Source organism: Erpetoichthys calabaricus, chromosome 4 (genome assembly GCF_900747795.2).
Source record: "Erpetoichthys calabaricus chromosome 4, fErpCal1.3, whole genome shotgun sequence".
NCBI lineage: Eukaryota > Metazoa > Chordata > Cladistia > Polypteriformes > Polypteridae > Erpetoichthys > Erpetoichthys calabaricus.
Window position 1 is genome coordinate 202880288 of NC_041397.2, and position 16023 is coordinate 202896310.

General features: G+C 36.2%; 1 protein-coding gene across 1 annotated transcript in view; it reads right to left on the reverse strand.

The window, feature by feature from the left end:
• Positions 1-1084: 1084 nt before the first annotated feature.
• Positions 1085-16023, reverse strand: part of get1 (guided entry of tail-anchored proteins factor 1) — a 51552-nt gene continuing 36613 nt past the window's right edge. Inside the window, exons 4-5 of the mRNA XM_028800200.2 lie at positions 2364-2478; positions 1085-1985 (exon numbers count right to left, since the gene is read on the reverse strand). Of these exons, the coding sequence (XP_028656033.1) occupies positions 1912-1985; positions 2364-2478 (189 nt within the window). The 3' untranslated portion in view covers positions 1085-1911. The remainder of the gene's footprint in view (positions 1986-2363; positions 2479-16023) is intronic.

Consider the following 16023-nt stretch of genomic DNA (forward strand, 5'->3'; position numbering starts at 1 on the left):
AGGAATTATCCAAATTCACTGATACTGACTAAACAGTGATGCCATGTTTTATTTTGACAGTGTTATAATATCAGACATCACACATATGCAGCTCAACCACCATGGCAGCAGTTAACAAACAGCCTCCATGAAAATTCCAAATGACATCACATAACATAAAACATAAGAATAAAATTAAATAAACAATATATAAAATGAAAGAAATTAATAAACCCAGAGAAATATGACCAACTTTTGATTTGTTCACAGTTTCAGTACACCAGATCACTTTCTGATTTGTTCAGTATTAGGTTCACCAGTTTTTCCAATCAATTTAACTGCAGCACAAATGCTATTCCCTAGGTGCATAAAATATATTTGGATATATAACAATGACTGCACTAAAATACTTATTTATGTGCTGATCTTTTAAATCCTTATTATTTATCAAGGTTTAATATTTATGATGTGTATTTGTGTGTTGTAAAGGTTATTTAAATTTTTGGAAAGTATAGAATGTAGTTGGAACAAAAAGTTATTAAAAATGCTTACATATTTATGGTTAATTAGACCTTGTTAATGATTATTTCAGGCAGATGATGCTGTATAATGTAGTATATTTTTATGATGATATGCTTGCATAAGATCATAAGACAGAAGATGTTTTCACTTTTTTCTTTACACAAGAACACTTAGTCATAGTTCTCATTTAAGCAAGAACATTTTGGGAAATAGATACGTATTTTAATTTCACAGAGGTAAATGCTGTTCTAGCAGTGTTAAACCATATTTTCAGCATGTTTATTAAGTACATTTTGTTTTGCCCAGAGAAAGCCCAGCAGCTTGGAGATATACAATGCAAAAGGATAAAGACTAGGAAGAAGCTAGCCTAAATGCACTGCTAATAATCAATTAACACACTGTACCGAGGATAAAAAAAAAGAAGGATAATAGCAAAATAATCCCATACTAAACGGGGACAACATCACTGTTTAGATGCGGTTTATTCATGCAATGCTTCAACAATGCTTAATGGCAGAACTACAATTTCCCGGCATCAAAGAAGCAATTCTGACAAAAGAACAATTTCACATAGTTTCAGTCATTTTGAGATTCAAAAGATTTATTTAAAACAAAACAAACAATAAATAAATTTACTTTTGACTATTTAATAGCCACACAGTACACAAACACAATTTTGAGCTAAGTGTCATAAATAAAATAAAAAAATAAAAAAAAAACATTTTTATATAACAACATTGCAATATGTACAGATAGCCTTTGCACTTACTGGCTAGATCACTAGAAACAGAAACAAAAAGTTTAATAACTTTAGTATATATTTCTATATTATCATATATTTTGAAAATGATCTTATCTTAGAATCATTATTTAGTATAGTAGTCTGAATCACATTTAATTCAATGACCTAACGCTGAACTACTTCATAACAGAGCACATTTGCTCAGGCAGTTTTACCATAATACCTTAATTCATCAGCATACGGTATATTTGTTTTGAATAATTTAATGAATAACACTTTTACAACAAAATTAAAGTGCACTTACACAAAAATTACATTGCAAGGTTCATTTGTCCAGAGTGTGTAAGTACAAAATGTCAGAATACTGTACAGAAAGTCACAATACTGTATGTTGACAAAAAATGCAATGCATTCCCTAAAATGCATAGTTAATTTTACATTTTTATTGTTACCATTTCCCTTATAAAGATAAACATGGAATTACTGTACTCATTGTTTAGTGTTTAAATTGCATAATCAACAACTTTCAAATGCATCCAGAAAGAGGTGTTTACTGAATGACTGCTGATTAAATCATTTGTTCATGTCAAACCACAGAACTCTTGGCTTTTGGAGTATTCTACCTAACAAACAATACAGAAGGTAGATAACATGGCATTCACCCCCTCTTAGCCAAAAGCCTGAAGGAGAAGTGCCACCACTTTGTTACATACAACAAGCCAGCATGTTATTCCAACACCACCTGGAAATATTAAACATAGTTAGTAAATACTTTACAAATTAAATTACAATATCTTACAAAAGTTTTGGTATGCATACTACTCACTTATTAGACTAAGAATAAAACAAGAAAACAGTTCAGCATAGGGTGTAAGCAAGTCAAACATAGTCAGTAAGGCATAGGAAACCACTTTTTTAATTTATTATAAGCACAATACAACTAAAATTACTACAAAATGTACAATTATTTATTACTCTGCAATAACATCAATGGCTGTTTTAATTGTATTTTTAAATGCATACATATGTCTAGATGATACTCTATTTCAAATAATATGCTTCATTAAAGTCAACTTGGAACAGGCATTTTTTCAACATGTCCCAATTTAAATGTACCTACCTGCTATTCCACTTGGAAAAGCAACCAGACGTTCAAGAGGAGCAATCCATTTGCTTGGTACAACAGTAACCGGATCAGCATAATACTTCCATATTAAAGAAATCATTAAAGTAGCCTAGGGAAGTCAAAATAATTGTCAGAACGTAAAGCTAAAAAATGAAATAGTAACATATTCAATAAAATGAAACTTTTCCATTCAGAAAGGAAATAATATGCTCTTGAAAACATCAAATAATATACTATTGTTGGGACATTTACAGCTAGATGCATAGTAATAAAGGATTTGTTTACAAAATAAAAAAATAAACTACACTATTTGTTGATATAAATCATAGATAAGAAGGATGTTCAAAAAGTTTGCGCACTTTTATATTTTCGTTGGAAATGGTGACGGCGGGAGGAATAGTAATTGGGCATTAAAAAGTTGGTACAATGCTGGGAAAATTGCATCGCAAACGAAGGTGACTATGTAGAAAAGTGATGTAATTTGTTTTTGAAATTCTTAATAAATAGTTAAAAAAAAAAGTGTGGAAACTTTTTGAACGTCTATCGTAGTAGTAGAACTGACAAGTCACTAATAATAATTCAAAAAACAAATTCTATTAAACTAACAGACACAGTATTTTTGCTGATCTGCATTTAATGGTGAAACTTACTCAATGCATGATTTCACATATCCAGAAAATTAAAAAAAAATATTTATTCTACTGGGTGAAAACCACTATTTGTATTCTGACAGACCCCTAATACTGTACATCTGACATCATAACTGTTATTTTTGCTTACTCACTACGAGGGTCACTTACATTGCCTTTACCAATAACTTATTTTTTGATGACACAGCTAATCACATGAAATTCTAATTAATGTAATTTATTCTAATTAACAAGGCTATACCAACTCCATTCAAAAGCCTATTTAATAATGCACTTTGCCCTCATTTTTTTTTCTTTGTGGACCTTTTTCTGTTTCTTAGAACAGTTCCACACTCTTTAAAATACTGCTTGACTATCATTTTTAAATACATATGAAATGATAAAATATCACAAGAGTGTATAACATGGTCACACCTTGTGTGAAATGTATTGGTATGAACATTCCAAATCATGAATCTTAACTGATGGATGTGACTGAGTACAGATAAGTTATAGCTACTCACAACAACAACAACAACATTTATTTATATAGCACATTTTCAAACAAAAAGTAGCTCAAAGTGCTTCACATAATGAAGACAAGAAAAATAAAAGACAAAATAAGAAATTAAAATAAGGCAACATTAGTTAACATAGAAAAGGAGTAAGGTCTGATGGCCAGGGTGGACAGAAAAAACAAAAAAAAACTCCAAAAAGCTGGAGAAAAAAATAAAATCTATAGGGGTTCCAGGCCACGAAACCACCCAGTCCCCTCTGGGCATTCTACCTAACATAAATGAAATATTCCTCTTTGTAGTTAGGGTTCTCACGGAGTCACTTGATGCTGATGGTCATACAGACTTCTGGCTTTTAATCCATCCATCATTTTTGGAACATCATGGTACTTAGAGTAGATGGTTGTGACGCAAGCCTCACATACTGTATAGGAAGATATCGATATAATGGGTTTGTGATCAAAAATATCAACTACCCTCAACATCATACATAATTGTGTACATAATTTTACCAGCACTGTATAGGACCTTGAATTCCTTTGGTGTTACATAATCACTGTGCTCCCAATGGTATGATTGTTGTCCTTTAGGACATCTAAGTTTTGTTCCTAGGTATTGTGGCGGGCGGCCGGGTCCCATGACAGGCTGGGACGCTCCTTCCACATCGGCAACCATAGGCACCTCACTACCTCCCCCGGGACACTTGGTGGCAGCCTCCCTGGCTGACAATGGTGCCTCGGTTTCCCACAGGGTTTCATGGGAGATGGAGTTCTCCACAACCTTTTGGGGATCTGGGATGGCCACCGGGGGGTGCTGCATGGATTCCGGAGCCCACCTGGACACCTCTACAGTCCCGCCCGGAGGTGCAATTAGCAACAGGTGATCAAGCACCTGGAGTACTTCTTGGTGGGTTATAAAAATGGCCAGCATTCACCACTCAGGAGCCAGAATTGGGAGGAAGAGGATGAAGTTGCCTGGGAGGAGTGGTGGTGGAGGAGAAAAGTGTTTGTGTGTTGGCTAAGTGCTTGGTTTGGGACTGTGTTGTGGCTGGAGGGATTACAGGGAAGACGTGCCCTCCAGCTGAAGAAAAATAAAAAGTCTTGTTATTTTACACGTGCCTCTGCGTCAGTCTGTGCCGGGTCGGGCGCAATATAGCGCCTTCTATCACACTATGAAATATTTCCTATATTTTTGGTAGTCCAAATTATTAGCTCAACAATTTCTTTCGAACTCTGAATTCGAAAATGTATCAATTCATTTGTCAGCAATTTGGGAACCTAACAAGTGCGGACCTTCATCATGTTAAATTGTTCCTGAAAAATAGATTCAGCTGTCCCAATAGTAATCCATACATTGTCTGCTACCTCATGCACTGTCACTGTTTGATTCTAAATTTCAATATTTCTTTCCAGGACAGAATTATACAGTTCCTTTCTTGGCTGCAGCAGGTAAGGAGACTACTCCTACTACACATTGGTTGGCAAGAATTAATCTCTGGAGGTGCAATGTTGTGTAATCTTACAAACTCAGTGATAGCATAATTGTGTGGTTTAAGCTGCTGCTAACCTATCTCTCTCTCATTCTTCCTAGGGCACGAAGCGGAAGCAGAAACAGAAGCAGACAATGGCCGATAGTGAGGTGAATCGCGTTGAAATTGTAGTCGAGGAACTCCAGGCACTCGATGAACAGATTCAGAAACTTCTGTCCAGACGAAGATACCTCAGAGATCTGAAGGCTCGGCTGTTGGATAAACCGTCCTCGCCATCTGTTATCAGCGTAACATCAACCCCACGTTGTGCCGCTCAAGTCACCTTCACCCCCGCGCCTCGTAGGAGCAACACCGATGATGACCTCGGTGTATTTCAGCTATGCAGGCGGGGGTTCAAGGCCAGAACACCTCCATCGGCACAGGCAAGCATCGTAACGCAGAACCGGTTTGACCCTCTAAGCGTCCCCAGTTCGCCTTCAGCTCCTGGTGATGTAATACTGGTAGGTGATTCTATTGTTAGGAACCTCAATATCACTTGCCCTAATAGAAAATCTTTTGTTTCTTGTTTTCCCGGTGCTCGTGTCCGAGATGTGACGAGACGTGCGCCGGCGATCTACAAGAACAGGGCAGTTGGAGCAATTGTTTTACATGCTGGCGTAAACGACATAAGGCACCGACAGTCCGAGATCCTCAAGGCAGACTTCACTGCATTAATTAAAGACACAAAGGAGAGGACCCCATCGGCAAAGATCTTCATCTCGGGTCCACTCCCTCTCGTCAGACGATCAAACGAGTACTACAGTCGTCTGCTTGGTTTAAACAACTGGCTGCAGGGCTTCTGCAAGAATCAAGACATCGGTTTCATCAACAACTGGGACCTCTTTTGGGAAAGACCGCGTTTTTTCAAGCGAGATGGCCTGCATCCGAATAGCTTCGGCGCCCGGGTCCTCTCCGAAAACATATCCAAGGTAATTCGTTTATCTTGACTATCTATCTCTGCTTTTAACCCCTTCCGAAATGCCACTCCTGTGCTTGGTCATGATAATTGTTTAATAAAATCTTCCATAAAAGTGCACAACATAAATACTGTAATAACCAATCTTAATGCACATAGAAAATCTAGGCAATACGGCATAAACACCAATAATTTAATTAAAGTTACTACTTTAGATGAACAATGTATTAAAACTATAAAAACATATCATAGATTAAACAAAAAATACACGCAGAGCGGCGCTAATAAAAATAACTTAATTCCTGTTCCATATATCAATAACGCACATAGTATTCATCTCTGCTCCTCCGAAACATTGAATATGGCTCTATTAAATGTTAGAGCTTTAACTAACAAGACGTTTTTTATCAACGATCTTATTAGTGATAAAAAAATAGATTTTATTGCACTAAGTGAAACGTGGCTTAGCTCAGATGGCGCAGCTGTTTTAATCGAATCTGTGCCTCCGGATTACAGTTTTACTCGTGCTGATCGCCAAGGAAAGAGAGGTGGAGGGCTAGCAAACATTTACTCAAGCAGGTTTTAATGTAAAAATATCAGTTTTGGTAAATTCAAGTCTTTTGAGTATCTCGCCATTATTATTCAGGGAGATTCTCACGTTCTAGTATTATCCGTGTATAGACCTCCAAAATTCAACACGTCTTTCTTTGAGGAATTCTCTGACTTGATGTCAATCTTAATTACGAACTATGACACACTCTTAATAGTCGGCGACTTTAATTTTCATATAGATAATCAATGTGACCAGAAAGTAAAAGAATTTATGAACCTCCTGGACTCTTTTGATTTGAGACAGCTCGTTAATCAGCCTACACATAAAGCAGGTCATACGTTAGACTTAGTAATTACTAAAGGACTAAAAGTTGATATAAAGCAGGTCATTGATATTGGTCTATCAGACCATTTTCTTCAACTCTTTAATATAGAAATAATGATAGAAAACACTCATGAGAAGCATATTGTTAAAAAACGGTTCTTTGACTCATCAGCAGCTTTAAAACTTTCAAACATTCTAACCAATCAGTCCGTTTATAGTGCCAACTATAATAGCGAGGAGAATGTAAATAGTAAGGTGGAAAGATTTAATACTAAAGTGAGGGCTGCTGTTGACTTAGTTGCACCTGAAAAGACAGTTAAAAAATCTTCTAGCATTGTTATACCATGGAAGACCCAAAGAGTGTCTGATTTAAAGAGAACATGCCGTAGAGCTGAGCGTAAATGGAGGAAAACTAAACTAACTATTGACTATGAAATATTAAAAGTTAAAATAACAGAATACAATAACACAGTCCGTCTTGAGAGGCGCTGCTATTTCTCTAAGCTTATAAATAACAATGCTAGTAATCCCAGAGTCTTATTTTCGACAATTGATCATCTGTTAAACCCAGGTAACTCAAAGGAATGCCTCCTAAGTACTTCCAGTAAAACCTGTGAGGCTATCGCTGTATTTTTCAATCAAAAAATTAATGATATTAGAAATAACATAGTATATCTCCCCAACACTAAGGATCCTCCTAAACCCCAGTATCCCATAATAAACAAATTAAAGTCTTTCACTAGGATAGATTTACCTGATTTACATAAAATAATTTCTCAAATGAAACCCTCCACCTGTGCCCTTGACCCAATACCAACAATTTTTTTCAAAGAAGTATCGGGCGTGCTTAGTGATAATGTTCTTGACATAGTAAATTCGTCATTAGATACGGGGGTCTTCCCAGACTGTCTTAAGACTGCGGTAGTTAAACCCCTACTTAAGAAAAATAATCTCGATCCCTCTGCTCTTGAAAATTAAAGACCCATCTCTAACCTGCCTTTCTTAAGTAAAATTCTACAGAAGGCAGTCATTATACAGTTAAATGAGCACCTCAATAAACATGCTATTCTTGATAAATTTCAGTCAGGTTTTAGAACAAATCACAGCACAGAAACTGCACTCGTTAAAGTAGTAAATGACTTGCGGGTAAATGAAGACAGAGGCCATTTATCTGTTCTCATCCTCTTAGATCTGATTGCCGCATTTGACACCATTGATCATAATATTCTTAAGAATCGCCTTAGTCAATGGGTGGGCCTCTCTGGCAGTGTCTTAAATTGGTTTGAATCCTACCTGGCAGGGAGAAAATTCTTTGTTAGTTGTGGTAATTATAACTCAAAGACACATGATATTCTATATGGTGTTCCACAAGGCTCTATCCTGGGTCCGCTGCTCTTCTCAATCTACATGCTTCCATTAGGTCAGATTATCTCAGGGCACAACGTGAGCTACCACAGCTATGCTGATGACACACAGCTGTATTTATCAATAGCACCTGATGACCCCAAATCTTTTGATTCGCTAACACAATGTCTAACTTGTATCTCAGAATGGATGAATAGTAACTTTCTCAAATTAAATAAAGAAAAAACCGAAATCTTAGTGATTGGCAATAATGGATACAATGAGGCTATTAGAAATAAACTGGATGCATTAGGATTAAAAGTCAAATCGGAGGTAAAAAGCTTAGGGGTAACCGTTGATTGTAATCTGAATTTTAAATCGCATATTAATCAGATCACTAGGACAGCATTTTTTCACCTAAGAAACATAGCAAAAGTTAGACCTCTTATATCATCGAAAGATGCAGAGAAATTAGTTCATGCGTTTGTTTTCAGTCGGCTAGATTACTGTAACGCACTCCTCTCAGGACTACCCAAAAAAGACATAAATCGTTTGCAACTAGTGCAGAATGCAGCTGCTAGAATCCTTACCAGGAAAAGAAAATCCGAACACATTTCTCCAGTTTTGATGTCACTACACTGGTTACCTGTGTCATTCAGAATTGACTTTAAAATTCTGCTTATGGTTTATAAAGCTTTAAATAATCTCGCCCCGGCTTATATATCGGAATGTCTGACACCTTATATTCCAAATCGTAACCTCAGATCCTCAACTGAGTGTCTCCTTAGAATTCCAAGAGCAAAACTTAAAAGAAGTGGTGAGGCGGCCTTCTGCTGTTATGCACCTAAAATCTGGAATAGCCTGCCAGTAGGAATTCGCCAGGCTAATACAGTGGAGCACTTTAAAAAACTACTGAAAACACATTATTTTAACATGGCCTTCTCATAACTTCACTGTAATTTAATCCTGATACTCTGTATATCTAATTCATTATAATAACTATTCATTCAAAATCTGTACTAACCCCTACTCTCTCTTCTGTTTCCTTTTCCGGTGTCCTGTTGGTGGTGGTGTGCGCCACCACCATCTACCCAAAGCACCATGATGTTCCAACAATGATGGATGGATTAAAAGCCAGAAGTCTGTATGACCATCAGCATCAAGTGACTCCGTGAAAAACCCGAACTACAAAGAGGACTATTTCATTTATGTTAGGTAGAATGCCCAAAGGGGACTGGGCGGTCTCGTGGCCTGGAACCCCTACAGATTTTATTTTTTTTCTCCAGCCTTCTGGAGTTTTTTTTTTGTTTTTTCTGTCCACCCTGGCCATCGGACCTTACTCCTTTCTATGTTAATTAATGTTGTCTTATTTTAATTTCTTATTTTGTCTTTTATTTTTCTTCTCTTCATTATGTAAAGCACTTTGAGCTACTTTTTGTATGAAAATGTGCTATATAAATAAATGTTGTTGTTGTTGTAAGCATCCAGCATAATGGATGACCATTGAAGATCCCTTTCATGTTCAAATTTCTTGTACATTACTTATATAACATTTATACACAAAAATATTTCATAATATATTTTACAGACAGGAAAGTATATGTTAATATTTTGACCACTAAAACTTCCAAAAAATATATTTGTACCAAACAAGGCACTATCAATTAGACTCCCATGAATTTGTTGCAAAATCTGATCATAACCATTGAAATGAAAAGATTCATTGTGCTTAGGTACTTATTATGTAAGTCATTAAAATGTCTAATTGGGATCTTCCACAGCTTCCACAATTTTACGGACTAACTAGGGGGCTTCGCTCGCCAACCCCCATTTATGTTTTTCCGGATACACACTTTTAAGATTTTTTTTTCTTTGAATTGTTGCTGTTTCATTAGTTTCACTTTTATTTCTGAACTTCTGTAAAAACAATATTTGGAATCTTTCGAGTCCCAATGTGCTGAATCTTTTTAATGAGGTCCGTGAGATGTGTTTAATGACTTTGTACCATAATTCAGGATAGGTTTGTTTGGAATTTCAGCACAGACAAAATGATCTACATCATCAGCAGTTCTTTTTTTTTTTTTTGCAAAGTAACCAATAAATACATGTGAGGTAAACTCCGTTTTTGAAATTCTCTTGACTTAAACTTCAAAGCCTTACAATATTTACATACTTCTGACATATCACCTAAGTCCATATATTCGATCTCTATTCGCCTTTTCGTTATTTCTCCCGAGTAATAATTTCTCTTTCTTTGCGCTGTGATGTTTACTTTCTTTGTTTTGACACTGTCGTTTTTTTCTGCTTTCATATTCTGCATCTTGCTCTGCATGTATTTCGCACCTACGTTTTTTTTGAGGCTTTTGAATTCGTTTTCATTATCTCTAACCTGCTCTGCATGTGTTTGGCCCCCTTTTTTAACCTCTTTATGACATTTTACTTTGTTTTCTACTCTGTCTTTTATTTCTTTTTTTTTTAATTTTATTAATTTTACTGTAATCATTTCATACATGTTTTCAATCCTATCTTTTGTAAAAATTGATCTAAGTCGCCCCCCCACCCCTGAGAGAGGACAATATGGCCAAAAGAGTAAAACTTAAGGCTTGTAGACATACCTAAATTGATGAGTTTAATAGGGCAATAGAGATAAATGGAGAAGAAAAAGAAATGTGGAGATAATTGCTTCCTTGGTGCATTAAGAGCTTATTCTAAGATTTTATTGATTAGATCCTGCCAGGTTTTGAAAAAATTCTGTACAGATCCTCTAACTGAATATTAAATTTTTTCCAATTTCAAATAGTATAAAACATCGGTTTCCCACTGACTTAAAAGAGGAGAGTTAGGATTCTTCCAGTTTAGCAAAATAAGTCTGCGTGCCAAAAGTGTAGTGAATGCAATCACAGTTTGTTTGTCCTTCTCCACTTTAAACCCATCTGGAAGAACACCAAACACAGCTGTTAATGGGTTAGGAGGGATTGTGACACCAAGGCTGTCTGAAAGGCATTTAAAAATTTTGGTCCAAAATGATGTTAATTTGGTGCAGACCCAGAACATGTGACCCAGTGAGGCTGGGACTTGATTGCAGCGTTTGCAGATTGGATCTTGCCCTGGAAACATGTTGGACAGTTTTAGGTGAGACAGATGTGCTCGATATATAATTTTGAGTTGAATAATTGTATGCTTTGCGCATATGGAGCTCGAGTGAAGTCTCTGCATTGCTATTTTCCACTCCTTTTCTGATATATTGATTAAGAGATCTTTTTCCTAATGTCCTCTTGGACCTTTAAAAGGGAGGGACTGCAAGATAATTTTATATATTGCAGAGATGGTGTGTAAGTCCTTGAAATTGAGAAATATTTTTTATGAGGGTGCAAGATGAGGAAAATCGGGCAGGTTCTGTTCCTAATGTGAAAATAGTGAAAGAAATGTGCGGCTGGAAAGTTAAATTTGGAGTGTAACTGTTCATAGGTTGCAAAGATGTTGTCTATATAAAGATCTCTAAGCAATATAATCCCAAATCTTTTCCAGATATTAAAAACTGCATATGTTTGTGAGGGTTGAAAGAGGTGGTTCTCTTGCAGAGGTGCCACAGATAAAAGATTCTCCATCATAAAATGCTTTCTACATTGGTTCCATATTCTGAGTGAGTGAAGCACAATTGGGTTATTAGTATATTTCCGATAACTTGCATTTGTTGGGGCACAAAGCAGGGAATATAAAGAAGTACTGCAGGATTTTACTTCCATTGCGGACTAAGCCTGTGTATGTTTATCTATTTGTATCCAGGTTTTTATAGCTTGTATGTTTGCTGCCCAGTAATAAAACTGAAAGTTGGGTAGAGCCATGCCACCTTCTTCCTTAGATCTTTGTAGGGTCACTCTTTGGATACGTGGGTGTTTTGAGTTCCAAATAAATGACATTATTGTTGAATCTAATTGCTTAAAAATGATTTATTAATGTATATTGGAATGTTTTGAAATAAAAAAGTAGCTTAGGAAGAATATTTATCTTAACAACGTTAATTCTTCCAGCTAGAGTGAGATGAATGGTTGACCATCTATGTAAGTCTTGCTGAATTTTTTCCATACAGACGGCGAAATTTTGTTGATAAAGAGCTTTATGTTTACCCCTAGGCATTTAAACTTATCTGCGATGATAAAAGGGAAAGTTTCCAATCTAATATTGTGTGCTTGAGAATTCACTGGAAAGAGCACACTTTTATTCAAATTAATTCTGAGACCAGAGATCTTTTGAAATTCTGTAAGTGCTGTTAAGACTGCAGGCACAGAATTTTGTGGATCTGATGTATACAGTACCATATCATCTGCATATAGAGAAATTTTCTGTTCTAGTCCTTCTCTGAAAATCCCCTTTATCTGATAAGAATTTCGACAGTGGACCACCAGTGGTTCAATGGTGACTGCAAATAGCAGTGCTGACAAGGGGCAACCTTGTCTGGTATCACGTTCTAGTTTAAAGTAGTCTGAACAAATGTTGTTAATACAAACTGAAGCTTCTGGATTGGTATATAGTAGTATGATCCATGCACAAATGTTGGGGCCAAACCCAAATTTCTCTAATGTAGTGAAAAGGTATTTCCATTCAATCATGTCAAATGCTTTTCTGCATCCAATGATAATAATATTTCTGGGGTGTTTGACTTTGTTGGCGAGTATATTACATTAAACAGGCGTCGAAGATTGGAAGATAAGTGTTGACCCTTTATAAATACAGTTTGATCTTGTGATATTACCGAAGGCAGCACTTTCTCCATCCTTCTAGCTATTATTTTTGAGAGTATCTTAACATCATTATTCAGAAGTGAAATTGGTCTATATGATGCACATTGTGATAAGTCCTTATTTTGTTTAAGAAAGACGATGATTAATGCTTGGCGAAAAGTTTGAGGTAGAATTTGATTGTCTCTAGCTTCTGTAAATGTTGCTAATAGGAGGGGAGCTAGCTGAGTGGAGAATTTCTTATAAAATTCTGCAGGGTAGCCATCAGGGCCTGCTGCTTTCCCGCCTCGAAGTGACTTTATTGCATCTAGTAATTCTGATAGCGCCAGAGGTTTATCCAGTTCATCCGCACTAAAAGTACCCATTTGTGGCATGTATCCAGAAATGCATTAGATTGTGTATTGTCTTCTTGAAACTCAGTAGAATATAAGGATTTATAGTAGTCTCTAAATGTGTGCATTATATATTTATGGTCAATGATTTCATCTCCATTCGTGTTGGTGATTACTGGGAATGCATTGCGAACTTCTTGCTTGTGGATTTGTTGAGCTAAAAGCTTATTAGCTTTCTCTCTGTGTTCATAGTAATGATGCCTGGATTTATAAATTAGTTGTTCAGTTTCTTTAGTTGTCAAGAGGTTGAGTTCTGAATGCAGAGCCTGCCTTTTCCTATGTAGAGCCTCGCTTGGAAGCCTAGCATGTTCTTCATCTACTCTAGTAATTTCGTTTTTTTTTTAGCTCCGATACTTTCTTGGTTTCTAATTTATTCCTGTGGGAAAGATATGAAATAATCTGTCCTCTTAAGAAGGCCTTTAAAGTTTCCCAGAGTATTCCTGCAGAAACCTCTGAAGATGTATTTGTCTCTAGGAAAAAACTGATTTGTTTGGATATAAATTCAGTAAAGTTCTCGTCTGCTAATACAAGCGGGTTAAGGCGCCATCTGCGAGGTGAGTGTGTGGGGCATAGTGACTTTAGCTCCAAGAGCAGAGGGGCATGGTCGGAAATAAAAATAGCATCGTACTTGCAAGATTTAATCGTAGGCAAGAAATTATTATCTATAAAGAAATAATTAATTCTTGAGTAGCAATGATGTACTGGTGAGTAGAAAGAATATGTTCTTGAGTTTGGGTTTAGAAACCTCCAGGGGTCTGATAAGTTGTGGTCAGTTACAAACTGTGTAATTGTCTTTGCAGTGTTAGATGTCATACCCCCTGTAACAAGAGTCCTATCTAAGAGTGGATTTAAAACAAAATTAAAGTCCCCAGCCATTATAATTTTATGAGTGTTCACATTGGGAATGGATGCAAATACATTTTGCATGAATTCCTTATCATCGACATTTGGTGCATAAACATTTATCAAAATCATTTTACAGTTAAATAAGTTGCCCATGACCATCACATATCTCCCTTCAGGATACTACATCTGATGCTACAAATGAGACTGTTCTATGTATGAGGATTCCCACACCTCTAGTTTTCTTTGTAAAGTTAGAATGGAACATTTGGCCAGTCCAGACCTTTTGCAGCCAGAACTGATCCTTGCTTAGTAAGTGGGTCTCCTGTAGAAATAATATTTTAGCGTTTAAACCTGTTAGGTGAGAGAATAGTTTCTTTCTCTTTAATTCGTGATTCAGGCCTTTAACATTCCAGCTCACAAACTGTCTCATCATGGAGACATTGATTATGAATTTTTGATGTAATTTTATAGTCTTAACTGGAAGTGAGACAGCTTTAACCTTAATTTCCTATTTCCCCACGGGTAATTGCCATGCAGCCTAGTGTTACATTGGTAGTTATAAGGATTAAAAGGATAGATTAGATATAGCCTGCTCTCTTTCTCTCCCCTCCTTTGTTTTCTACTTTTTATTTCTGACCTCGCTTTATCCTGCTTTTGTTTCAATGACACCTGGTCCATGGTGATTAATTTTCCCTTTTTTGAGTAATAATTTCCGTTTGTTTGTGCTACTGCAATCTTTTCTTTCTTTTTTTTTATAATTTCTAATTTTCCTACTTTCATATTCTTTAACTTTCTCCACATGTGTATCACGCCAACGGTTTTTTTTTTTTTTTTTTTTTTTTTTTTTTTTTTTTTTTTTTTTTTTGAGTCTTTCGAATTCCATTGCTTTCATAATTTCTAACCTGCTCTGCATGTGTATAGCGCCAACATCCGGATTGGACATGCTTTTTTTTCCAATTCTACTTGTTCTGGGCTGATAATTACTTTCCTGATTTTCTGAATTTGCACCTAGATTATTCTTTTGGTCTCTCCAATGCTTTTGAGTCTCTTTTCTCCGCGCTCCTTTCTTCTTCGCTTAGTCGTCTATGTTTCATCTATAACGTATTATCCTTATACGCTTTATATGCGCTCAGAGCCCTGGATCTGTGTGTGCTCAAAGCCAAAACACGACTAAGAGTTTTGATGACCGTGGTCTTATTTGGTTGTAAGTAGGGCATGTCTTGCAAGAATCTCATGTTCTACGTCATCGCAAGATGGTCCTGGGTCAATCTCTTGGCACAAAGTCTCATGTTTAAGGTCCCCGCAAGACGCTCCATGGCCAATCTCTTTAGTCTCGCGGGTCTTTTGAGTATCTTCCGTGATCTTAATGTGAAGATCATGTCTCAATGCCCTACTGTTTCTCTGCAGGATTTTTTTTTATAATAGACAGACAGGTGATCAACTATTAATTTAAGTATAAAGCCTACAAATATGAAACTTCACACTGAACCAGGTGTTGTAATGGCTCTGCATACTTTATAGAAAATGTTAAGCTTGAAATGCTGCTTGGAGTAGAGATGACCTTGGTACTTTAGATGAAACCTTAGTTTAGGTCCTTACATCAGTTTATTTCTTATTTCCATATACTATACAACCCATATTGCTCTTATGTATTTTCTATATATTGCTTGCCTCTGATAGTAGCTTTAAAAAAACAGGTAATATGCAATGGAAAGCCATTGGGATTAATACAAAAATATAAACAATGCCAGATGTGGATAAACACTAATAAAACAGCAAATATTGTATGCACTGCAAATGTGCTACATTGTTGTCCTTTGCAGAGCAGATTCTGCAGGTTTAATGCCTCCATATTTTGCAGCATAATC